Raw genomic sequence first — 22,221 nt, 5'->3', positions numbered from 1 at the left:
CCAGGGTGACCGCAGCCCTTTGTGGCCGAGGAACTTTTCCAGTACTAATGACATACAGTCACACAAGACTCTGGCAGCGGCGTACAACCGAGGCTGCCTGCCCGTTGTGTAATTAGTCTACCACTAAGTCCCAGTCTGGGGAAACATTCACAACCACATTAAACACAGACTGAGCTCGGAGCAGATGGATACGCTCTGGAGGAGTCATATGTAACACAAATGGCTTTCATCAGCAAGATAAACTGATAACACTCGATGTCTAATAAGACCAAGCTGTTTGGGGTCTCTGCAAGATTTTCTTTTAAGTTTGCAGCCCGGTTGAGTTAGCAGGCTTTTTAAAAATTATTGTTATTGGCATGACATACTCCAAACAATACCATCTTTCTCCAGAGACATTGGATCAGCGAGCTTCTGTTACAGTGCAACCAATCTTAAATAAAAAAATTTAAAAAGCCAGAACAGAAAGCAACACCAAAATCAGGAAAAATACCAACAACAAATGCCCGCTTGGTGATATATTAGGATGACAATCCTGCCATCTGGTGGTTAAAGTAGGAACTGACACAAACTGTATAGGTGGAAGACTTTTCGAAGCAACAGCAGCAGCTGTGGAACAGATGATAAGATGACAATGTGAAAACAAGTGACTGAGGAAATGACTTTGAGTGGCAAATTAATTTTACAAAACGTGGAAATAAGAAAATAAGCTTCAACTCCAAACGGCACTGCAACTCTTTGCTGGTGCACATTTGTCTGATTTGGAGTATTCAAAATGTGAATTGTTTATATTTGCAATATATTTCTTTATTATATATAATATAGAACTATTAGACTATAATTTGCAATAATTATTTTAAGCTCAAGGAATTTACAGGTATATCTGAAAAAATAGAACATTGGGGAAAGTTTAATACTTTTTGTCATTTCTTTCACACACAACCTTGGTTATTCAACCAAATATTGATTTCTGAACTCTTCCCGCGTTAAAACCTTGGTATTGTTGTTTCTAAATTAATATGAACTTGTTTTTTTCTTTGCAATATTTGAGGTTTGAAAGCTTTGCATCTTTTTCATTATTAGATTTATTCTGCAAATAAATCTCAATTTTTTGCTTGAAATTTCTAAGACATGTTGTCAGTAGTTCACAAAATAAAAGAACAATGTCCATTTTACTCAAACATACTATATAGCTTTAAAAAGTAAAATCAGAGAAACTGATCATTTTCAGTGGTCTCTTAACTTTTTCCAGAGCTGTGTTTAAATGCACATTGATTTATCTAAGTATTTCAAAGGAATTGTCAGGGCTACTGATAATTGTGGCAAAATAAGGTCAACAGAGTTTAAAACCATATTTTTACAATTTTAGACAGTGCAATAAAAGATGAATTTATCTCAAGGCTTCTCACATGTTCAGCAGTTGTGCTCATAAATCTTTTTCTTCTCTTTTGGCTTTTCCCTTCAGGGGTCGCCACATCGAATCATCCGTCTCCATACAGTCGTATCCTCTAACCTCACACCAACTAACTTCATGTCCTCTTTCACCACATCCATAAATCTCCTTTTTGGTCTTCCTCTTGGCCTCCTCCCCACTGGCTTCGACCTCAGCATCTTTCTACCGATATGACCATTGTTCCTCCTCTGAACACGTTCAAACCGTCTCAGTCTGGACTTTATCTCCAAAACCTCCAACATGAGCTATTCTGGTGCATTAGGACTAATCTTCAATCCGTTTTAAACAGAAACTACTAGGACAAAAATAGCTAAAAACCATCCATCACACTAAGAAGTGGTGTTTTGTGCAAACAATGTATAATTTGTCCCTCTCTGAATAATGACACCACTAAATGGCTCTTTTGTCTCTTGGTTTACATGACGGCCCAGAGGGTGGCCGGACCCGTTATGTTTAGGATTAGCTGTGGCAGTAACGCAAGAGGAACAAGGAGCAGGGTACGTGGGTTTTCAGAGGAGGCCCCAGTAAATGTGGCTCTTCCTTATGGTGTTTTTATTTTAAGCCATCAGGGTGCAGCGAAGTGAGAACTCTACAGTAAAAACACATCTGCTTCTGGTTAGGGCTGGGGAAACTTGGATTAAACAAATTATTTTTAAAAAAAGAAGAAAAAGAGTTAAAATTGTTCTGGCCATAATAAATGCAAGTGTCTCACAGATGAAACCACAAATCAGCCTCAAGCTAATATTTGGTTTCTCTCTTTTTCATGGTGTGAAGACACAACAATGGGGGGCGGGGGAACAAATGGAGGCGGCAGAAAGGAGAAAGAACTTGACTTCAAAATATATACTATGTTCTTTAAAAAAAAACAAAAAAAAACAAAAAAACAGCAAATGCAGAAAATTATTTCCACCAGCCTTTATGTTAGATGTTTGCAGAGTTACACTGTGGTAAAAGCCATCAGAGCAGGATACGACAGTCTTGAAAGTTTGCGTCTCAAGGTAAAGTAAGCTTGTTTGAAATTCTTCCCGAGAGTTTGAATTATCAATATCTTATTCCATTCATAATTATCTTCCAACGTCAACCAGTTTGCTTAAAAGTCAGAACTTATAATACAACAAAAATACATCCGGAAGTGAAACATGGTGGTGGCAGTATTATGGCGCATTAATGTTTTTTCCTGAGTGGATGAGAAACTCGATAAGAGTTTAGTAAGGAGCAATCCTGGAAGAAAACCATTTGAATGACTTGGATCAAAGTATATTCCTGTCCACCTTGTGGCAAAAGTTAAAAATTGTTGTTCACACACTTCCTCTAACCAAACTGACTCAGATTGAGCTAATTTCATCAAGACAATGAACAAAATTTCCATCTTTAGACACAGAAAGCCAATGAATTATAGTCTATATTTGATCTTGGTAGACAGGTGTTACTAACAATAACTACATATCAGTTTAATTAAATAAGGAATAGAAAAGTGACGTCAAACAAACCAAGTGGGACTATAAAAGACAGCACAGCAGGAAACGAATGAAAGACTTTTATTAGAAAATAACTGCTTCCAGGACGTTTGTAACCAGTATCTGTTTCAAGTCAAGAAAAAGAAGGAAAAAAAAAACGGTGCTGTCCAAATCTGTGAATTAGCCTCAGACAAAAAAGCAAAGTAAACATAAAAGTGGTAATCAAAAATATACCAATACGGGGGAAAAAGTTCTCAGCAGCGTTCCTCTTGGAAAAAAACCCAACTTCATTCACACATGATTCTTCTGAGAAGCAAAAATAATGTTACAAAATCTGTGCTTCAAATAAAGTCGTTTCTTTTCAACTGAAAGAGTTTTCTGATCTTTAACACACAAAGGTTTCAGATCTAACTAAAAAAATAAAATAAAATTTAGACCGCCTTTCGATGGTACTCTGGAGGAGCAACTTCATAGTCGCTTGCATTGAAGAGTGACGCAGAGTTCTTAACGAGATACCTGAAAAAGAAACAAACGCTCGATTATGCTGCAGGTTCTTCATTTGAAGGCTTGTTGAATAAGTTACCAGAACTTACTTGAGAAAGTCTTGTAGGTAACTGAGAAGCAGCGCAAGACTCTTCTCGTCCAGGGGAGTGTATGCCAGCATGGCCCCAATTCTCACTGTCAAAACAAAAAATTCATCAACTTTGAATGGATTTTTGAATAAAGAGGTACAAAAGTGCCAAAACTATATTATTAAAATTTGAGTCAAATGGAATATATTTTATAAACATTAAAGAAGGGAAAATGCAGCATTTATTTACTATGCATTTTATTCATGTTATTACCTAAAATATGCATTAATATTCACAAAATAAGCTTGTTTAAAAGTAATTGTTTATGTAAATGTCATGGTCTTATGCTGCAACACATTGTAAATTTATCTGATATCGCCGTCCACCAGTCAGTGGAGTTGGTTGCTATGGAGGTCAGCCAATCACATGTTTGGATCTACCATGACGAGCCACATTAAATTATTTCAAATTGCAATGCAGCACAAAAACTATAACAAAACTCAAAAACAGATTAAATAATCATATACTGCTTCCAAAAAAATTTCTAATTGCATTTCATTTTTGATTAGATATCAAAATATACCATCACTAAAACACTTACAAATACATTTATTAACTTGTTGATATACAAAAATAATAATTCAATTTATTTATGGCCTAAATTCTGTCCCGTCTGAAGACGGGACAGAATTTTTCTGTAAATAATCTTAGAAAAAAATATAATACTGATAAATATCACCTTTCAGTAATACGTTTTCAGTATTTCAGTAATAAGTTAAGATATTGACAATGAGGCAAAAGGTATGTAAATAATCAACTGAATAATACATTGTCAATTTAATTCTTCTATTATTTAAACTAACATAATACATTGTCGATTTAATTCTTCTCAAAATCTCTCAACCCAAATGTAGGAGATGAAACTGAGCCTAAAAGCAGTTGAAGCATCTGAATTATTTTTTTTTTGTTGACTGCTGCTATTCACAACCATTCTTTATAAAGATTCTTCTTTTGTTTCGAGTGTTTACCGAAAAGTCTGAGCAGGTGAGGCGCGCCGTAGATCTGAGACATGGCTGTGTCGGGGTGGTTCGCCAGGATGTCTGCGTACTGAGGCCGCTCAAATTTGTAGAGAAGCTGCGTCCCCAGCATGACGTTGAAATATTCACGGATACCGGCGACCACTTCATTCACAGCAAACTCCCTGGGTGTTGAAGGAAAACAAGTTGCACCGGTAAAGACATAGGTTTCTCTTGGCATTTCTGGAGCTGGCTATAAAACAAATCCTGGAAAAAAATAATAATATGAAGGCAAGTCTTTACTTGCTGTCAGAGTTTCCTCTTGATTTTTTGTAGTTTCCATAGTCTTCGAGGACAGCGTCAACGTTTTTTTTGGCTGGAAGGTGAAAAAGCTGAAGAAAAACAAATTGAAACATAATTTTGGAAGCTTCTCTCTGTGGCTTACTTACTGGAACTCTTAAAAGCCTTAAAAAATATGTATTTTATTGCTGCAGCATAATCTCACCCTGGTTTTATCTATCTTTATTTATTATTTACCCATCTGGGGGGAAAAAATTCTAATACAAGGGTAAAAAAACTTTCAGTTAGTAATACGTGACTTCCTGTTTGCCTGGTGATGCAACAGTAATCAATTTCTTTTAGCCATTTTTAAAAATGTAAGAGAACCTGACATTCAAGCAGACCGGACAAGTGCTGGTCATTGTAAACCAGGAAATGGGATGAAGAAAAACAGCCACCTACCTAAATCTGTACATATCTACAGACAGAGAAAAAAAACTCAACTCTAAATAGCTGAAAATGTGATTCTGAGGAATATTCTCTCTTCCATAACCTCTGGGATAAAATTATTGAAGAGACTGAAATCATGAACTTTTTAAAGAGTCTTTTTTTTTTTTACCAGACTCTTTACCAAATGCACCGCAAGTGTGATGAGAACTCTATATGGAAATATGACAAAATGTTGATTATGTACCTGTTTTTGACGTGTGATCAGATCCCAGTCATCCACAAGCCACGGTTTAAGCTCCTCTGGGATTTTTACCTTAACTTCAACTCTGTTTATAAAGGTTTCCTCCTAAGTAGAACAAAACAAAACATTGTTTCATTTGTGCACCTTATATGAATGATGTCCTTCAAGGATCAAAAATATGTTGTTTTTATGCTCTGAACGTAGTCATTATATGGAATCCTGGACCTACGCTCTCAACAGTTGGGTCAACTCGTGCTCTCTTCTTCCTGGGAGGATGGGTTGGATCTCCTCCTGAACTTGTTCCCTCTCCTGCTCCAGGAGCTGCAAACACACACATTTACTTAATTAACACGTCTAATGTAGGCGAAAATCAACTCTTTTAATTTAAATACTTTTAATGTTTAAGAGTAAAGCAACATATATACTCACTCTTCTGTTTGTTCTTTTTGGTTTTTCTGGAAAAAAAATAAAATACAACTCAAGTTTCTGTTATGAAGTTTGATAAAGAAAAAAAAAAAAAAAAAAGAGGAGATGGAAAAAAACCCAACAATGGCACAATCACTCACACATCATTTTTCTGCGATGCAGCAGGGATCTTCTTATTCGGTGCAGCTCCCCTCATTCTCCCTTCTACATAATGGTCTCTAAATTGAGAAAAAAAGTGTAGTTAAGAATATGTGGTTCTGATGAAATGAGACAATTTTCCAGAAAATTAAGGAGAGAAAACAAAACAGATTAAATCAAACGGAAAAGACTGAATGCATGACATCATAGTGGACTTACTGATTGGCCCTCTGAAGCTCTTTCTGTTTCTGAAGATTACTGTCCACATACTTCAGAACTCTGCTTTCAGGAACCCATTCGTCCCAGCTGAAAGAGAAAATATTATTCGAGTACTCAAGCCACTGTTACAAATATGCAAGTGTAGACATTTATTATCCGAGCTGAACACTCACTTCTTATTCCAACCACTGTAATGAATGAAGTATTTGATCTGTTTGTCCTTGATATTAATCTTAACACACTGCAAAGAGAATTACCAATTACTGTCAAGATTGAAAGAAAAAAAAAAAAAAATCAAGAGGGCGATTATAAGGATAGTTTAACTAAGGAGGCCTACCTTAGCTTCGTAGAGCAATGGCCCATGAAAACACAGCACTCTTTCACCTGCATTGGAAATAAAACAATTAAGTTCCACTGAAGAAATATGAAAAACTATAAACAGGAAAGGACATGTTTTAGCGCCAGACAAACTTATTTTCTTATGACCCTACAAATTATGTTTCTAAGATTTTTTTTCCATCTACATAATTTTTTTTAGCTCCTTAAAAAACATGCAGAAACAAAAAAAGAACAGATGACTTTTAAAATATTTTTATCTAATTTCTGACTCAAGCAAAGAAAATTGAACCGAGTCCAGATCATTGTGTCATTTATTTGTGATCTGATGGAGGCTCTGGAGCAATTAGCCAATTTGCTATTTCCCGTTTAACAGCAACATGTTGCTATTTTGTCTCTGCCCATCTACATTATGTGTAAAAAATGTCTTACCCACTGTGTCAAGTATTGATAGGGATTATGCAGACAAGTAAAATTACTCTTGGTTAAACTAAATAAAGATATTTCATGATTACTTTAGTTAATTGATTGCCAAAGTGGTAATAAGTATATCCAGGCAGACATTAATTGATTCATTTTGGCTTTAAAATAAACACAACAAAAGAACGAAATGGTCAGCGCCTTCAGAAGGTGAGACGCATTTTACTAATTGTGACCAGACGGAAGTTACAAAAATTCCGAAAATTGTGTACAAAACTAAACTTTTCACTTGCTCTTTAGACCCGAGTAAATTATTTTTGAAAGTATTTACCAAAACCAGTCAAAAGAAAAAAAAAAAAAAGACAAACATTGCAATACATCATTTTTGAGTTGCTTGTTTTGTCCGGCCTTTAGCGTTGAAGAAATATACCGGAAGTAAAAAAAAAAAAAGGCTCAGGTTGTAGTTTTTTTTTTAAACCTTGCAAATAACTTCTATGGTCATTCTGGGCTTCCGTACACTGTACTTTATCAAAAAAGGCATTCATCTTGATTTTAGCGTTAACTTTCAAAACAGTTACTCGTCATAGATGTATATTCTTCCGAGCTGATATGAAGATTATGGCAAGCTATCAAACAAAACAATTCGGTTCTTGGCGGGTACTTCTGCTCCGAAGTACGGATTTTTCAGCTGCAAGTAAGCGTGGCATTCCTAGCTTGGTTCGCTTTTCCATAAAAAAAAACAAACAAAAAAAACTAATACTATCTGTATGTACATATACTCAAAATGGCAACAATAGACAATGGTTAGAAAGACTAAAGTCAGCAAGATTTGAGCTAACGGTTAGCTTAGTAAAATACTGTCAGAGGTGGGCGGTGAAGTCTCTCAGTAGCTAACGCTATCTGAATGAAGTTAAAACTCTCTCTAAAATTAACACAATGCACTCTAAATCAGAAGCTTCATTGAAGCCATGGATACACGGCTAAAACTATCAAATCTAATTAATAACAACCCGTTGTGTCTTTATTGCAACAATGACGGCTAGCCGCTCCACCTCCAACAACTGCCATATTTAGGCGCTTTAAAGCGGACAGAAACTCACGCGAAACAATACGACAAACAAACAATTACATACCTTCTTGAAATTTAGGCTTCGGGTCCTGTTTCGGCGCCATTCATGGATTAAGCTATCAAAATTTGGGAAAAATCTTCAGGTCCCATTCCAGTCCACCGCGGCGCCGCTATCCAATGACGTCATCCTTCTTCTTCTTCGGTGGATGTTTTTTGGTGGTTGGCAACCAGCATAATATACGTAACCGCCACCTACTGGGACGAAAGTGCAAAATGTTAAACGACAAACATGAAATAATGAGGACTTCACAAGTAAACTGCTTAAAGTCAAATCAAGTTTTTCTTTATTAATCCTGACTTTCTAATCTTTATCTTCAACCCACCAATGCAGCATCTTAGTTTGATGTTTGCCTATTTTATTAACTTTCAATCAAACCTGTCGAGCAAATACCGCCTCTTCTTTACTATTTTTTTAAACCCGCTTCTTTTACAGATAAACACAGGTTTAACCACAAATATACAGATCTTTAACAAAATCTGTGTAGTTAGATGGAGAAAGCATCCTCCCTCTTATAATCACAAACTCAAGAGAATGTGAAAACAGGTAAGTTCCTTGATTAATTGAGAAGACTAAGTGCTTCCGTAATATAATGTTGCAATAAAACATAAATTTATCTTGGGTATAAACATCTTGACTAGAGGCGTCAATGAATGTCTCTCACATTATAAAAGCCCAAAGTGTTGGACATTAAAATTCACTTAAAAATTACTTCAGGTTTTAACATCCTTTACCCCTATCCAAATTTAGAAACCTTTTTATCCAGCAGCTACAGCCAAACTAGTGATTATAATTAATATGTTAGACAACCAATTGCTTTACTTATGTAAACTGTTTAAAAATTATGTGAAATGTTTTTTAATGCCTCATGTAACTGAGGAATCTTTAGAGAACTAAGCCTGCAAAGACCTTTTGTTTGCTTTCTACAGGCTTAAATCCTTGCCAATATCAATCAGCACAGTAGATCTCATCTCTTTTCAAAATGATCAAAGCGTCTATTGAGTTATTGACATCATCTTATAGCAAAACAGACAGAAACTAAAAATGTTACAATGCATGTCAAGCAACAGTGATATTTTTAAATAGCAATAATTATATAATTACAAAAGAAATATCACATACAATGACAGCAATGCATATTCACAAATCAAACCAATGCAGAAAGTATATATGATAATAAATAAACCTAATCATAAAGACAAGTCAAGGAGAAAAGCAAAAAAAAAAAAAGGGAGGCATTCATAATGACTTTAAAGTTGTTTTACCTCTGGGCCAAAATGTATGTTGTGATTCACTCAAAACCTAAACTATCACAGTAATCTTGAAGGCTGTTGCAAATACATTAAAAACCAAAAAAAAAAAAAGAAAGAAAAAAAAAAAGACTATGTATCCTGTGGCCTCACTACAGAATCGCATAGCACTCAAGTAGGTGAGCTTGCAGGTAACCAGCAGACAGAGAAAGCTGAAGACGACTAACTGGGAACTGTAACGCTTAACTGCTCCACACAGATTCGATGCACGAAAACAAAAGGAAACAAGTGCTATAATAAAACATCAACATAATGAAATGTAATTTACTTATTTAAACTGAAAATAAAATAAAATAAAAAAATAAACACAGCTATAGCCTTTCAAACTGACCAGAAACTAGCCATGTCTTGTATGTGGAGCAGAAATTTGTCAGCTGGTCACTTCTGTCTAGTTTTCTATTAAGTTTTGAGTAATACACAAAATAAACAGTTATACATTAAAGAAAAATGCTAACTTTTGCAAGTATATATATATATATACTTATATCTACCATATATAAAGGTCCAATCGTGGGTGCTAGCTGGACCAGTGCCCTTCATTCACACACTGAAACAGTCTGATCAACCTGACTTTCTCCCAATTAAGGTGTAGATTACATAGAGTCTGAGCAATAAAACAGTGTTCACTGTTCTTTGATTCGACTAAGATGAGCGAGAAGAGAAAGAGAGCAGCAATGAAACACAAGGATCACGCACTCTCTCCTGCATTTCTAGTGGCAACAGTTCCAAGAGGCATAGGAATGCTTCTTTCAAAAATAGCACACACCTAATATAACTTACATCATAAATAATTCTTTAAAAACAACAACCACAGCATGAATGTGTTAAGAGAAAATAAATGTACAATGATGGCAAAAAATAAAAAATAAAACAAATGGCCAATCTTGCTGCTGTCAAAACATTATGACAAAGATGACACCATTTAGAACATAAAGTGCTACACATTTTCCCGTGTTGCTGAGGCTCACCTTTCATCAACAACAAGCCTGTTTTCTTTATATTCTAAACATGTCCCGTTTGGTGTTGACTGCCTGGGGACTGTGCATGTATGCTGAAATAATGCCGTTGACATAAAATATCGAAACAAACTGTAAAAACCAGGTACAAAAGCTACAATATAATCAAAGACCACATGAAGAGGTGTGGAAAAAGTCTTCAGTATTCACACAAAAATATCAACGGAAGTAACGCACTGGACAAGAGGCGTCCCAAGTTTATATACATATGATAAGTAAAATTGAAAATAGATTTTTCCTCTCTGTACATAGCACTGTATTCTTTCATCTTCCACTTTTAATATTTACAAAAGAACTCCTGTTCGAGGTCTCCCTTGTGCTTCAGTTCAACGTGGATCTAGTCAAGAGAGATAACGTCAGATAAGGAGCCGTAAATGGCCGCCGCCGCCGCTGCCTCCATAGAGGACCGTGACAATCCAGAAAGGCCGTGGCTGTCTCTTTCCTTGTCGCGTTCCCGTAGACTGCTGGAAGACACCAAACTGCTGGTGCTGCCACTGTTGCTGCCTCCGTTGGCGGTCGCCAGGGTGCTGCCCCCAGGGGTGCACGACTGCTCCCGCAGCATCTGGGAGGAGCTGTAGGGCAGGAAGCGGTTGAGGAGCAGGTCGTGGTCCTCCGATGCGGACGCTGATGCGGCCGCTGCAGCAGCCATCACCATGTTGTAATGCTTCCACGACACAAAGGAGTCATTGTTAGCCACCAGCGGTAGAGCGACGCACAGTGCAAGCCACACGACACGAAGTTCAACTCAATGTTTTAGTGGGGTTGGCTCAATTTGCTGCTTTGCCAAATCACATAGCCATTTCATTTCTTACAATGTCTATTTCATGCCTACAAACTGTTTCATGCTCATGTGCTTGTAGTGCAGTGAAAATCTTTCACTTCTTTATTAAAGAGAGACATTTCAAGTCAAACAAGATCTAATGTAAAACAAAGTAATACTATCGCTTTCACTTATTATGAGGGAAAAAAACAATTTTCCAAACCAACCTGGACCTGTGGGAAAAAATAAAAACACTAATATTGTAGCATGACTTCAAACTTCCTCTGAAGACCTCAAATGTAGCTAAATTACCGTATTTTCCGCACTATAAGGCACACCTAAAAACCTTCAATTTCCTCAAAAGCCGACAGTGCGCCTTCTATATGGACCAATATTGAGCCACAACAGGTCTAGCAACTACGGTAAGCAGCCGCCGACTTCATTTTCGCCCGTAGAAGAAGCGCGCGGTGCATGCTGGGATAGTTGTCAGAATGCTGGTTTGTTTATAAAGTTTGACTGACCTATCTATCTACCGACCGTCTATAATCAGGTCGTCTGCATGTCATTTAGCACCACGTTCTCCATGAACATGCTGTGCGCGAACGGAGAAGGGTGACCATCGTCCGGCCCAGTCGCGGAAGACTCTCCTCGCCGACCGACCGGAGTCGGACTGTTTTGTTGATATTCCATTTAGTGCAGCTCTATCTAGTGGATGCATAACATAACTCCAACCTCTACTGTAGCGTTTATTCTATGCGCCTTATAATCCGGTGCGCCTTATAGTGCTGAAAATACGGTACAACAATTCTGCAGACAGGTGTGAGTCAAAATCTCTCCACAATGATGTAGAAAGGCTCATTTTCCAGCTGATGACAGCTGTCACCACCAAATGAGGCTCAACCACTTATTATATTTACTAGCCAATTACTTTTTCAGAGCGGTATTAAATGTCAGTTAATTTTTCCCATTATTACATATTTGAATGAACTGACCCAGAGTAGTCTATGAAAATATATATATATTTTTTAAATTAATCAATATCAAAAGCAGCTCTAAAATGTCCCTGTGATGGGTACGAAACAACAAAACCTATAAGTAACAAACGCTAACTTATAGCGTAAACAGAGTGAAATTTTTACTTTGCAAGATGATTTTTACAGAAACATGTATAACGTATAAGGTATCATCATTGAATCATTTAAATCATATATTTCACAGAATAAAATAAATGTATTTGCTTTTAACTGTCAATATCACTCAATCCAGTGATGTAAGAGGAACATTTATAAATGACATACCTGATTGTCACTTTGGAGGAAGGAGAAAAAATTCAGATCTGTAAAAAAGAATAAATCATAAAACTTCATTCACCTTTTTAATAACACTCTGATTCAAGAAGCGGTAAAATTATTGGAAATTGCACTTCTTAGATGATTTGATTAAGTGAAATTAGGGGAAAGCACCAGCTTTACCAGGCAGATCGCTTGTGTGATAATAGTGGCGGTAGTCCTGAATAAGAGGAGGCGGGGGAGGAATGTAGCTGCTCTCCACAGGGGGCATGCTGGGAGTTCTGGCCACGGGTGAAGCTTGGCTGTGCAGGTTCAACACTCTAAACACAGACAATGCAGCACAAAATCAGAGACATTTCATGTGCATCTCACTAAATTAAAAGAATCGTAACGTATTTCAATTCAGTGTTTTCAATTCCAAAATGACTACTTGAAATACATTGCTTTATTTGCCAGTAAACGAGTTTCACTCCTTGAATTAAATTACTAAAATAAATCAATTTTTTTGATGATCTTCTAATTTTCGGGATGTTTCTAAACGAAAACTAACAAAGTGATTTTGAAACTTACCCTTTGTTTGGAGGCGGGGAAACAGGAGAGAGCGAGGGACAGACCCGTTTCGGAGGCGGCTCGTCGTCCTGCTCGTCCTCTGAGGAGGTATCCAGTGTCAAATCAATCACATCCACTTTCTTGTTGTTGTCGTTAGACGACCCTCGTTTGTGCTCATGCGAGTCTGTTCTGGACAAATCTACCCACAGAAAAGCGAAATGAAAGAAACTTCACTCTGTGTTCAAGGATCGATACTGGATTGGGAGGCTGCGGAAAGCGCCAGCTACACACCGCTGTCCACGCCGTTGTAGGACGCCGACACCTCCTGAACTTCTTTCTTTGACTTCATGGGGGCCCAGCTTCCATCTTCCTTGAACTGGATTTCGTCACAGTCAGAGCAGCTGTTCAGGATTTCCATGAACAACCTGTGAAAACAAGCAACCTGTAAACACCTTTGACACAAGCTTCGCCCAAAATGTTCACTTTCATCACAATTTAGATCAATTTCCTTCAAGACACAATATATATTTATTAGTAGCGCTGGACAATAGATTGAAATGTAATAGCCGGTGCAATATCCTTATGTACAACAGTGTCATTTCTGTTGCAATATTTAAGATGTTGTTATACATTAATGGTCTGAGGTAAATAATTTATTTGGCTGATTTGATGGATTGTATCTTCATGGCCACGATGGCCGCAATTTAGTGATGGAAAAGAAAGACAAGTTGGGATTATTTGGATTAATCTCATCTGAAATAATCCCTGGAATATTCAACAATATTGCAATAAACATGTTTTTTTCGAAAATGATGCAACAGGCAACACGTTACACAAACTTTAAATGATGGAAAATTGCTTCTTACATTCTGAAAATAATGAAAATATTCTGCTGTGTTATTCCGCAGCTAGCTGCACAGTTATCCTTTTCAGATATAATCTACCAGGATGTAGAGTTAAAAAAACAATAATTTTAAGTTTTATGAACAAAATTGAGGAGATGGGGCGTTCTAGTCATAGCAGATATTTTAAACCAAATTTTAGAAGATTTGACATGAATTACGATGGCGCTCACCCATCTATAATAAGATGCTCATATGGAGCCTTCTTGTCACAAACCGGACACACCCATGTCGGCTTCTTCTCGTTCATTTGGATATAAAGTGTAGCATCAAAGCACTGTAGGTGTGAGCATGTCATTGATCGGCAAGGGATGGTCAGCCTCATCTTCCCCAGCTGTACAAAGAGAAACACAAGAGAGCAGCAGTTAGTAAAATGTGACCGACTCCTAATAATAAACCCCAAATAGCACAGTTTGGTTCTTTAATATCCGTCCCTCTTTTTGATACTATGTGTTACACAGCACAAATAATATCCTTTTTAAATTAAAACCCTATTGTGATCACAAAGACTTAAAATGAGCAGGATAGTACTAAAGAGTATTTACAGGACAAAGGAGAGAAACTCGTAGACTGGTGGTCGCTATCTCACTCTCTGGATCCGCTGTCAGTTTCTCCTTGACTGTCAGATGGAAAGAGAGAAAGAAGGTTAAACATCTACTTAGCCATCTATATTTACCACGAGCGTATTTATGTAACCTTCAGTAAACAGTAAAGTTAGGTTAACATTTAGATGAATTAAAGCAACAAAAAGGAGCACTAAACAACTGAAATCATATAGTAGTTTAGATACGGTAAACATATGTTGTATATACCACTTTAAAGGAACTATAGATCTTCAAAGCCACTGTGAAGAAAGGTTCAGAGACGGAGGACGGTTCATTTTAACATTTACAAACAGACCGAGGTGATGTCAACAATGTAAAATATGGCTTAAATTCATTCCTCTTTAATGTGTTCTTAAAATTCAAGCGGTTTTGATGTGTTTTTCTTTGAAGGTTTACAGTGGGGGATCTTTAAATCCAGGCCCTCATCCTGCCAAATTTAGACATGTCTCTGGTCCAACACAGGACAAGTCAAGCAGCTGAGTTACCTCCTCAGTCTGCAGTCAACTTCTCCAGTCCTGCTACTGACCTCATTATTTGACTCAGGTGTGTTGAAGCGCAGAAAGAACAAAGGCTACATTCACGCAGCAGGCAAATGCGACCCAAATCTGATATTTTTCACCACATGCGACCTATATCCGACTTTTTCAAGGAAGTCTGAGCGGCCCAATTCTAATCTTTTCACACACACACACACAAAAAACAACTATTTGTACCACTTCCATATGTGGGAAAAACTGTTGGCCATATATCCCAAATCGGACATGTATTCAATTGTTGTCAAAACGTCTGCAGCCAGAACGGTCGTGTCACATTTTATCCAAATTTTATGTCACTTAAGACATGCGTCATAAAATTGTACCAGACAAAACAAGACACAGTAAATCTGGACGTAAACAATGACTGAAAAATATAATTATGACTTTATGGAATAAGTCTTTGTCAGTGAAGCACATCTCAGTCACAACACTCCTACAGCACAGCCGTTTTTAATTAAAACTGGAAAAGGTCTTCTTGGCTTTCAAGTCAAGACCAGAATTTGAAAGAAAAGAAAAACTCAAAATTTGATACTTTGATATATACACTGCTCATTTATGGCTTTAAAGCAAGTTGTTTCTATTGCCCAACATTTTTTTTTTACTATTAAGCAAAGTGTTTACTTACTCAAGGCTCTTGAGTGGTCAGGATTCCTAATCCCTTTGGCCCGTAGTCTTTGTAACAACACTGCAGATGACTGCTGTCTTACCAAATACACCGCCATAGAAAAACACTGACCACAAAAAAAAACAAAAAAAACAAAAACAAAACACAAATGTCATGCAGATGGCTCACATACTGCTCCATTATTATTATTTCTCAACATTCTCATACAGTAATCTCACCCTTCCGATTTCTGATGTCCAAGACACCACAATTGTGTTGGGGACAGTGGTAGATAGCCGGACAAGAGACGTTATGTTGATGGGACGACTGGGCCTTTTTGGTTCCACCCCATTTTTTGTGGGAGGGAGATATCCCTGTAAACAGAAAAAATAAAAAATAAAACACACAAAAAACGTTTATTTCACATTAGCAAAATAAAAAGAAACCACACAAAACTCTAAACCATAGCAAAATAAGGCTTAGACTTACTGGGAGATTACATGGTTTGCCATTAACCTTCACACACAAATTGGGGGGGAAATGGTCCTCTTGCGGACAGCTCGTCTCCGATAAGCAAAATCTGAAAATGATAAAAAATAAAATAAAATAAAATAATAATAATAATAATAATAATAATAATAATAATAATAATAATAATTGATTACGGTTTAACTGTGAAGTAACTGCAACTGGATTCTAATAGACAAACATTTCCACTATAAACTAGGTTTACTTCAATAATATAGGATTTCTTTTGCGATGTATGTAGAGCACTTCCTGAAAATGTATTTTATTACTGTTTATAGTGATATGAGAGTACTTTTACAATGAAATGTGTGCCTTGGTGAGAGACTAATGTAAAATGGGATATTTTTAAAACCATAAGCTGTCAGACTGTCAGGCACAAAAAGGCTAAGGGACTTCTCAAAAACCTTTTCATCAGTCTTTTTCTTCTTTCCTCTCTTCCATATAAAGATCAGATTTATGGAGCGGATGCCTCCATCAACAGATTTTCTCTTCAAGAGTTACAGAGCTGGCTGTTGTTCTGATTGACGCTCTCCTGGCTCAATCTTTAAGTGAGCCAGGAAATGTTGAATCCATTATTTAGTAGGCTTGGAGTCATCTCACGCTCCACTTTCAGGGAGAGAACTAAACATTCCTCCATCTTCAACACTTGTGACATTGCTTTACAACTCAACTCCGCTTTAAACTCCTCTGCAACTATTTCCTGACCCGTCTGCTACGCTCCTTACTCTTCGGGATGCTGTTTGTTTATCTAATAAACAAGTGGATTCTGATTTTTTTGGTCTTTAAAATGGCAAAATGTAGAAAAGTTCCAGATGTATGAACGGCTTTAAATGACACTTGAACTTACAAGCAGGATTTCAGTGATGTTTTTATTGTTTTTGTATGTTTTAGAGCTTAAAGCAGAAATATGTCAAACACTAGACTGATACTCAAAATAAAGTGTGTGTTGGAAATACCTTAGTTGAACTTGAACAGCAAAGTCACATTTGGTCCCAGATATGTCCCTGAAAAGTTATAATCATCGGTTTATTACACAATACAATGACAAAAACAAATTCAAAGTTAGGAATTTTACACGTTGAAATAGCAGCGGCACTATACACTGTTTGTGCCTTTATTTTCTCACTTACATTGAGCTGCTAATTTGTTGAACTTGCTGTGGTGTTAATGCAAAGGCATAACATGCTTCCTGGAAGCGCTGACTGTTGTCTGAAACTTTGAGAAAAAAGCCAGAAACACAAAGTCAGACGAGAAACTACAGAAAGTTTTTTTTTTGTGTGCACGTCTCTCAAGACTCATTGTTTAGCTGTACCTGTGATTTCAAAGCTTCAGTGGTATGCTCAAAGCAGGAGGAATGTTATAACTATAAACACAGCTGAGCAGCTGGTTGTGGACTCACCCAGGCTTGTTGGCTTAATGAGCTCATCTAGAACATCGTAGAATGGCAATCTCTGGAGCTTGACGTCAGGGTGTACAGGGTGCAGGGCGGAGGAGAGGTGAGGCAGACTCAGCTCATGCTTAGGTCCGAGAAGAGAAACAGGCAGCAGTGGTGAGGGAGAGCTGTGGCCGTCGAATCCTAGCTGAGCGAGGCCAGTGGGCAAGCTGGACGCAGAATGAACAACGGGAAGAGCTAGGTCCACTGGCGAAACCATTTTGGTTGGGAACCGCCGTCTGTAGAGTTCTTTGATCTTCATCTGCACAGCAGGACTGCAGCCAGCCTTGAGTAGGTGGAGAGCTTTGGTCAAAAGTTCATGTTTGCGCCCATGCTTATTCCGTCCTGCATAGCCCAACAACACTTGGAGCTCAGAAACTCGAAGGCTCATTACCATTTGCTGGTGGAAAAATGAAGAGTGGGGAAAAGGATCTATAAAAACTGGGAAAACGCAGTTTTCTAATCCACTATGAAACTACTACCTCTATTAAATAACCTGTAGCACTTTTTCTTCTTTAATATGAAACATTTAAAAAACAGAGATGTTTCCATCAGCCTTCTCCTGCCCAGTTTAATATAGAGGTAGTAGTTTGAAAGAAATGATCAGATTATCCATACTTTAGCTTCAAAGTAGAGATGTGCCGATCAGGTTTTTTCCCTGCCGATTCCGATCACCCATGAGGGCCGATCACCGATACTGATCACCGATACCAATCACATAATTATTTTTTTAAACATAAACACTACCGGTTACATTATGTGGAAAAAGGAACCATGAATTCACCTTAATTTAGACAAAAACTTGTTTTTAATAACTTTTCCCCCACAAAAAAACAACAGGCATTGTGCAAATTGTACTGCTATCAGTAATACTATCTTTAACAGACTGATAACATATGAAGGCTCTGGAGAGGCTAAATAATGCAAAAAGTCAAAATAAAACCTCTCAACATTGCCAAAAAATTCAAGCATAAAACTTAACATTCAAAGGCAAATACAGGTTCCATCACAATAAAGAGCCACCTTAAGCCACCTGAGTTACTGAATGAAAACTTCCTGATAGCATGGCGGCTAGCTGATTACTGTTAGTTCTGATTGGCTGTTTCTGACTGAGCGGAGTAATTATGCAGAGCAGGGAGGAGATCGATTATTTTTTTCTGAGATTATCTGTCTCATGTTAGGACAGCGAAAGTTTTAATACGTATGTAAAATGTATTTATTAGGTTTGATGCTGCAGCTTTAAGCAGAGGTTCGGTGTGAGAGTCACTACCAGGTGGAGCAGATGCGGCGCTCCGTCTGTGAAATATTACTACCTGTAGTGCGTAGCAGCGGTTCAACAGCGAGAGCAGAACCAGCGTCTTACATCGCAGCTCGAAGACTTAAATAATTTTGCGGGTTATTTGTTTAGCTTTCTGACCGTCATGCTAATCCGAGTGAGTGTTTGTAGCTGTGCGCTGCTTTACCTGCTATCGGATCCTCCATATGTATTTTTTACTGCAGTGAGCCTCGATGTAGCCAAACTCCCGTCAAGTATGGCAGTAGTCCCCAACACCCGGTCCGTGGACCAATTGGGCAAGAAATAGTGAAATATTTCCGTTTTATGTATTATTTGAGACTGGAGGATCTTTTATTTTGAAAATCCTTTAACCGGATTCTCTCTGTTACTTGCACGCCAACATTGAGCCCACAAGCAGCGAAATGAGTAAGAAACAGATCAGATGTCTTTGGAAAGTTTCTTTGTGAAGGGGAAAAGGCCCAGAGAAGAGACAGGAGAATGGATTTATCCCGGACCGGTAGGTGAGTCCCACATTACAACCCCGCTCTGCGTAACATGCGGCGACCAGCTGCTAATGAGGTAATGAAGCTTCAAACTGCTTCACCACGTAGAGACCAAGCAGGCTGTGGATATAAGCAACACTTCAGGTGTTATTGTCTCTCATCACTCCCAGATGGGACCGTCTAGTTGCAGAGAAACAAGCTCAGGGCTCCCGTTAGTCAGTATCCTGAGTTAAAGTTTTCATGAAAGTAAAATGTTCGTTTTTGTGGCGCATCTGTATCTTATTTTGAAGGGATATGTAAACGTTATCATAGCGACCAGAGTCAGAGCGTTTGGGCTGCGGTCGAGAGGAGATGAGTAGAGCTCGAGTCTTAAGTCTGGTTTAGACGGAAAGATTTAGGAAAGATTTAAGAATTCTCCAAATCTCTGTGACCACAGAGCTGATAAAAGTAAAACAGGTTCGATCGGTTCGTGTGTCCAAGGCAGGAGCAACACGAACCGATTCCAGTCACGAACATCGCGATTCCAGAGGATAAGTAAAACCCCCAACATAGCGGGAATTTAGAATAACCAAACACGGATAACCATGTAGAAGCAATAGTGATAGTTTATGGAGTCATTTGAATAAAAGACGTAACAAAAAGAAAAGCCGGTGGATAAAAGACGACGGGAGCAGCCGCTCTATTTGCTGCACTATTGATTTGGAGGTGAATGTTTTTTCATAGTTAACATTTTTAACTGAATAAAGATAATAATGAACTTTAGATTTAATAATAAACATTTCCACATATCATCTCCGATATCCACCGGACTCAGTTGCATTTGTCAGCTGTTTGGGATTCCCCTCTGTTCTTACGTCACCGCGCTTTTTGATTGGCTACCTGTCACATTCAGCAGGTCGTATTCTCGTTCCCAGACAGGGAAAAAACCCCACAGGTTGCGATAAAAACTCCAAGACAACCCAAATTGGGTATATTCAGGATTTAGCGGGAACACCCCTTCCCCCCACACACACACACCCCCACCCCGGGCCGCAGCAAAATTTTCCAAGTCTTGTCCGGTCCGCGGTAATAAAAAGGTTGGGGACCACTGAAGTATGGCATTGTTTTTAATGTCATATTAGATGAGTCGTGTTGATGCATTTTGACGTGCTTCAATTTTCCGCCGCAACACGCAAACTTCCCCATTCATTCACTGCGTTATAGTTCAACGTCGCTTAGGATTTGCTGCTGCGCGTTTGCTCAGTGTGAAGGAAAGAGGAGACCAGCTGCACATGCAGGCTGCGAAATGAGATGCAGGTGACCAGTTTGTGTGATCGGCAACAAGAGACCGTGATCGGCGATCACCGATCATACCCTTTTTCACGGAAATCGGCCGATTATGATCGGTGGCCGATCGATCGGCACACCTCTACTTCAAAGCATATGCATGGTTAATGCGTTGAGGCCAAAGATGGAGTGAGTTCATAGTTTTTGATGCATGTAAAGAATAAGGGTGAAAAAACATAGCCTTTAATATATTTGTCCTGCCAATCACCAGTCGCAGACGATCAAGGTCAATTTAGCATATTCTAATCTCTGGGTATGTTATCTTGATTTGTGAATTTAGACAATTCTGAAGTTACTATAAACCTGGATAACTTCTATCTGTTTCATGAGGAAACGAGTCTAGATGTAAACACTCTCATAACACCTTAGACCCAGCCTGAAAGAATGTTTTGTACTTTATACAAAGAATAGCAGCTGTTTTATTATCAATGCATAAGCTTCCTTTTTCTTCTCCAAAAATAACTGTCGCTTAACAGCTACAATTATGTCAAAGTAAATGTCTATTATAAAGCAGGAGCAGCATTTCTGCACATAAGTGTGGTTTCATTAAATTAAAGAAAGCACTTATCATGCGCAGGATACAATAACAATGTATGAAAATAGGATGGTGAGGAAGATAACAGATTTAGTTAGCATACACTAGCTACCATTGGCTATGCGATGCTGTCATTTGTCCTAAAAGAAACCAAATTCTTCATTTTTTACCATCGCCATGTATTTTTAAATGGATATACATCCCAAGCATTATCATATAACCGGATCTGCTATCAGAGACTACCATTCCTAGAAAAAGGAAGCAATATTTCAAGTTAACATGCGCTTCTCTTCCAGGGAATAGACATGGCCCATTTTCAACAGATAACCGTTCGAACATTAGTGTAAAAATAATAAAAGGTAGCCGAAACTGCTGCTTTGTTAAATTTAAAATACTGGCAATCGTTACGGTTTCATCCTTAATGAAAGCGATATATTAGATTTTGATCAGGAGAACCGCAGGGGAAATCTAACGGGAACGTCGGCAACAATAACAAAGCTAATGCTAACGAGCTTAGCAGAAAGCTAACGGTATTCTGGTTGTTTCTGCTCAGTTGTTTATTCATCATATATTTCCATAACAACCCAACTCAGCTCTTTGCTGTCGAATACCAAGAGTGATGTGGCGTTAAAATGCAAGTTCCAGTGACTGAAACATCTACTCGGCAAGCTAAAATACAGAGCAGGTTTACCTTCAGTTCCGCACTCTCCGCCATCTCGTTACATTAGGTGCGCATGCGCAACACTGTCTCCCTCAAGGGACTGAATGTTGTTCTGCGAATCCCAGAAGGGGGCGCTGTTGTAACGCTAGTAATCACTCGCATGTTTTTAAAACTATGAACGAAAGCATAATTGAATAAAACGGACACAGTGTTAGTGGTTAAATAATTTTAAACTAAAATTGACTGTTTTGTCTGAAT

At 38.0% G+C, this 22,221-nt stretch overlaps 2 protein-coding genes across 3 annotated transcripts; both read right to left on the bottom strand.

Moving 5' to 3' along the window:
- Positions 1–2,972: 2,972 nt before the first annotated feature.
- morf4l1 (mortality factor 4 like 1) lies at positions 2,973–8,992 on the bottom strand. The gene is made up of 12 exons (XM_008412183.2): positions 8,138–8,992; positions 6,586–6,632; positions 6,422–6,489; positions 6,249–6,335; positions 6,032–6,109; positions 5,895–5,920; positions 5,695–5,786; positions 5,469–5,570; positions 4,799–4,887; positions 4,508–4,680; positions 3,501–3,585; positions 2,973–3,423 (listed from the first exon to the last, which is right to left on the bottom strand). Exons 1-12 carry the CDS (start codon positions 8,175–8,177, stop codon positions 3,339–3,341), a joined length of 972 nt encoding a protein of 323 aa, XP_008410405.1. The 5' UTR covers positions 8,178–8,992; the 3' UTR covers positions 2,973–3,338.
- A 109-nt stretch (positions 8,993–9,101) lies between these two features.
- On the bottom strand, positions 9,102–22,121 carry pias1b (protein inhibitor of activated STAT, 1b). Of its 2 annotated transcripts, none has more exons than XM_008412184.3 (14): positions 21,994–22,121; positions 17,630–18,062; positions 17,361–17,445; positions 17,187–17,234; positions 16,192–16,282; positions 15,942–16,076; positions 15,724–15,829; positions 14,503–14,576; positions 14,131–14,291; positions 13,347–13,480; positions 13,077–13,254; positions 12,690–12,826; positions 12,516–12,553; positions 9,102–11,121 (listed from the first exon to the last, which is right to left on the bottom strand). In XM_008412184.3, the coding sequence occupies exons 1-14, from the start codon at positions 22,015–22,017 to the stop codon at positions 10,795–10,797; spliced, it is 1,971 nt and encodes a 656-aa protein (XP_008410406.1). In that variant the 5' UTR covers positions 22,018–22,121; the 3' UTR covers positions 9,102–10,794. The 2 variants fall into 2 exon arrangements, with proteins under 2 accessions (XP_008410406.1, XP_081464352.1); XM_081608226.1 differs by having other exon boundaries at positions 17,630–17,948.
- Between the last annotated feature and the right edge of the window lie 100 nt (positions 22,122–22,221).

The sequence above is a fragment of the Poecilia reticulata genome, chromosome 6 (genome assembly GCF_904066995.2).
Source record: "Poecilia reticulata chromosome 6, P_reticulata-male-v2, whole genome shotgun sequence".
Taxonomy (NCBI): Eukaryota; Metazoa; Chordata; class Actinopteri; order Cyprinodontiformes; family Poeciliidae; genus Poecilia; species Poecilia reticulata.
The sequence above is the reverse complement of the archived record's forward strand: the minus strand, read 5'-3'. Positions and strand labels throughout refer to the sequence as shown.

Excerpts from the sequence above, each read along its gene's own strand:
- morf4l1 (XM_008412183.2), bottom strand. The coding sequence starts at position 8,177 with ATGGCGCCGAAACAGGACCCGAAGCCTAAATTTCAAGAAG. Across the intron at positions 5,921-6,031 it reads GCATCGCAGAAAAATGATGT|AAAAACCAAAAAGAACAAAC; the intron begins GTGAGTGATTGT and ends TTTTTTTTCCAG. Across the intron at positions 4,888-5,468 it reads TGATCACACGTCAAAAACAG|CTTTTTCACCTTCCAGCCAA; the intron begins GTACATAATCAA and ends GTTTTTCTTCAG.
- pias1b (XM_008412184.3), bottom strand. The coding sequence starts at position 22,017 with ATGGCGGAGAGTGCGGAACTGAAG. Across the intron at positions 13,481-14,130 it reads GAGCATCTTATTATAGATGG|GTTGTTCATGGAAATCCTGA; the intron begins GTGAGCGCCATC and ends TTGTTTTCACAG. Across the intron at positions 12,827-13,076 it reads TCCCCGCCTCCAAACAAAGG|AGTGTTGAACCTGCACAGCC; the intron begins GTAAGTTTCAAA and ends GTCTGTGTTTAG.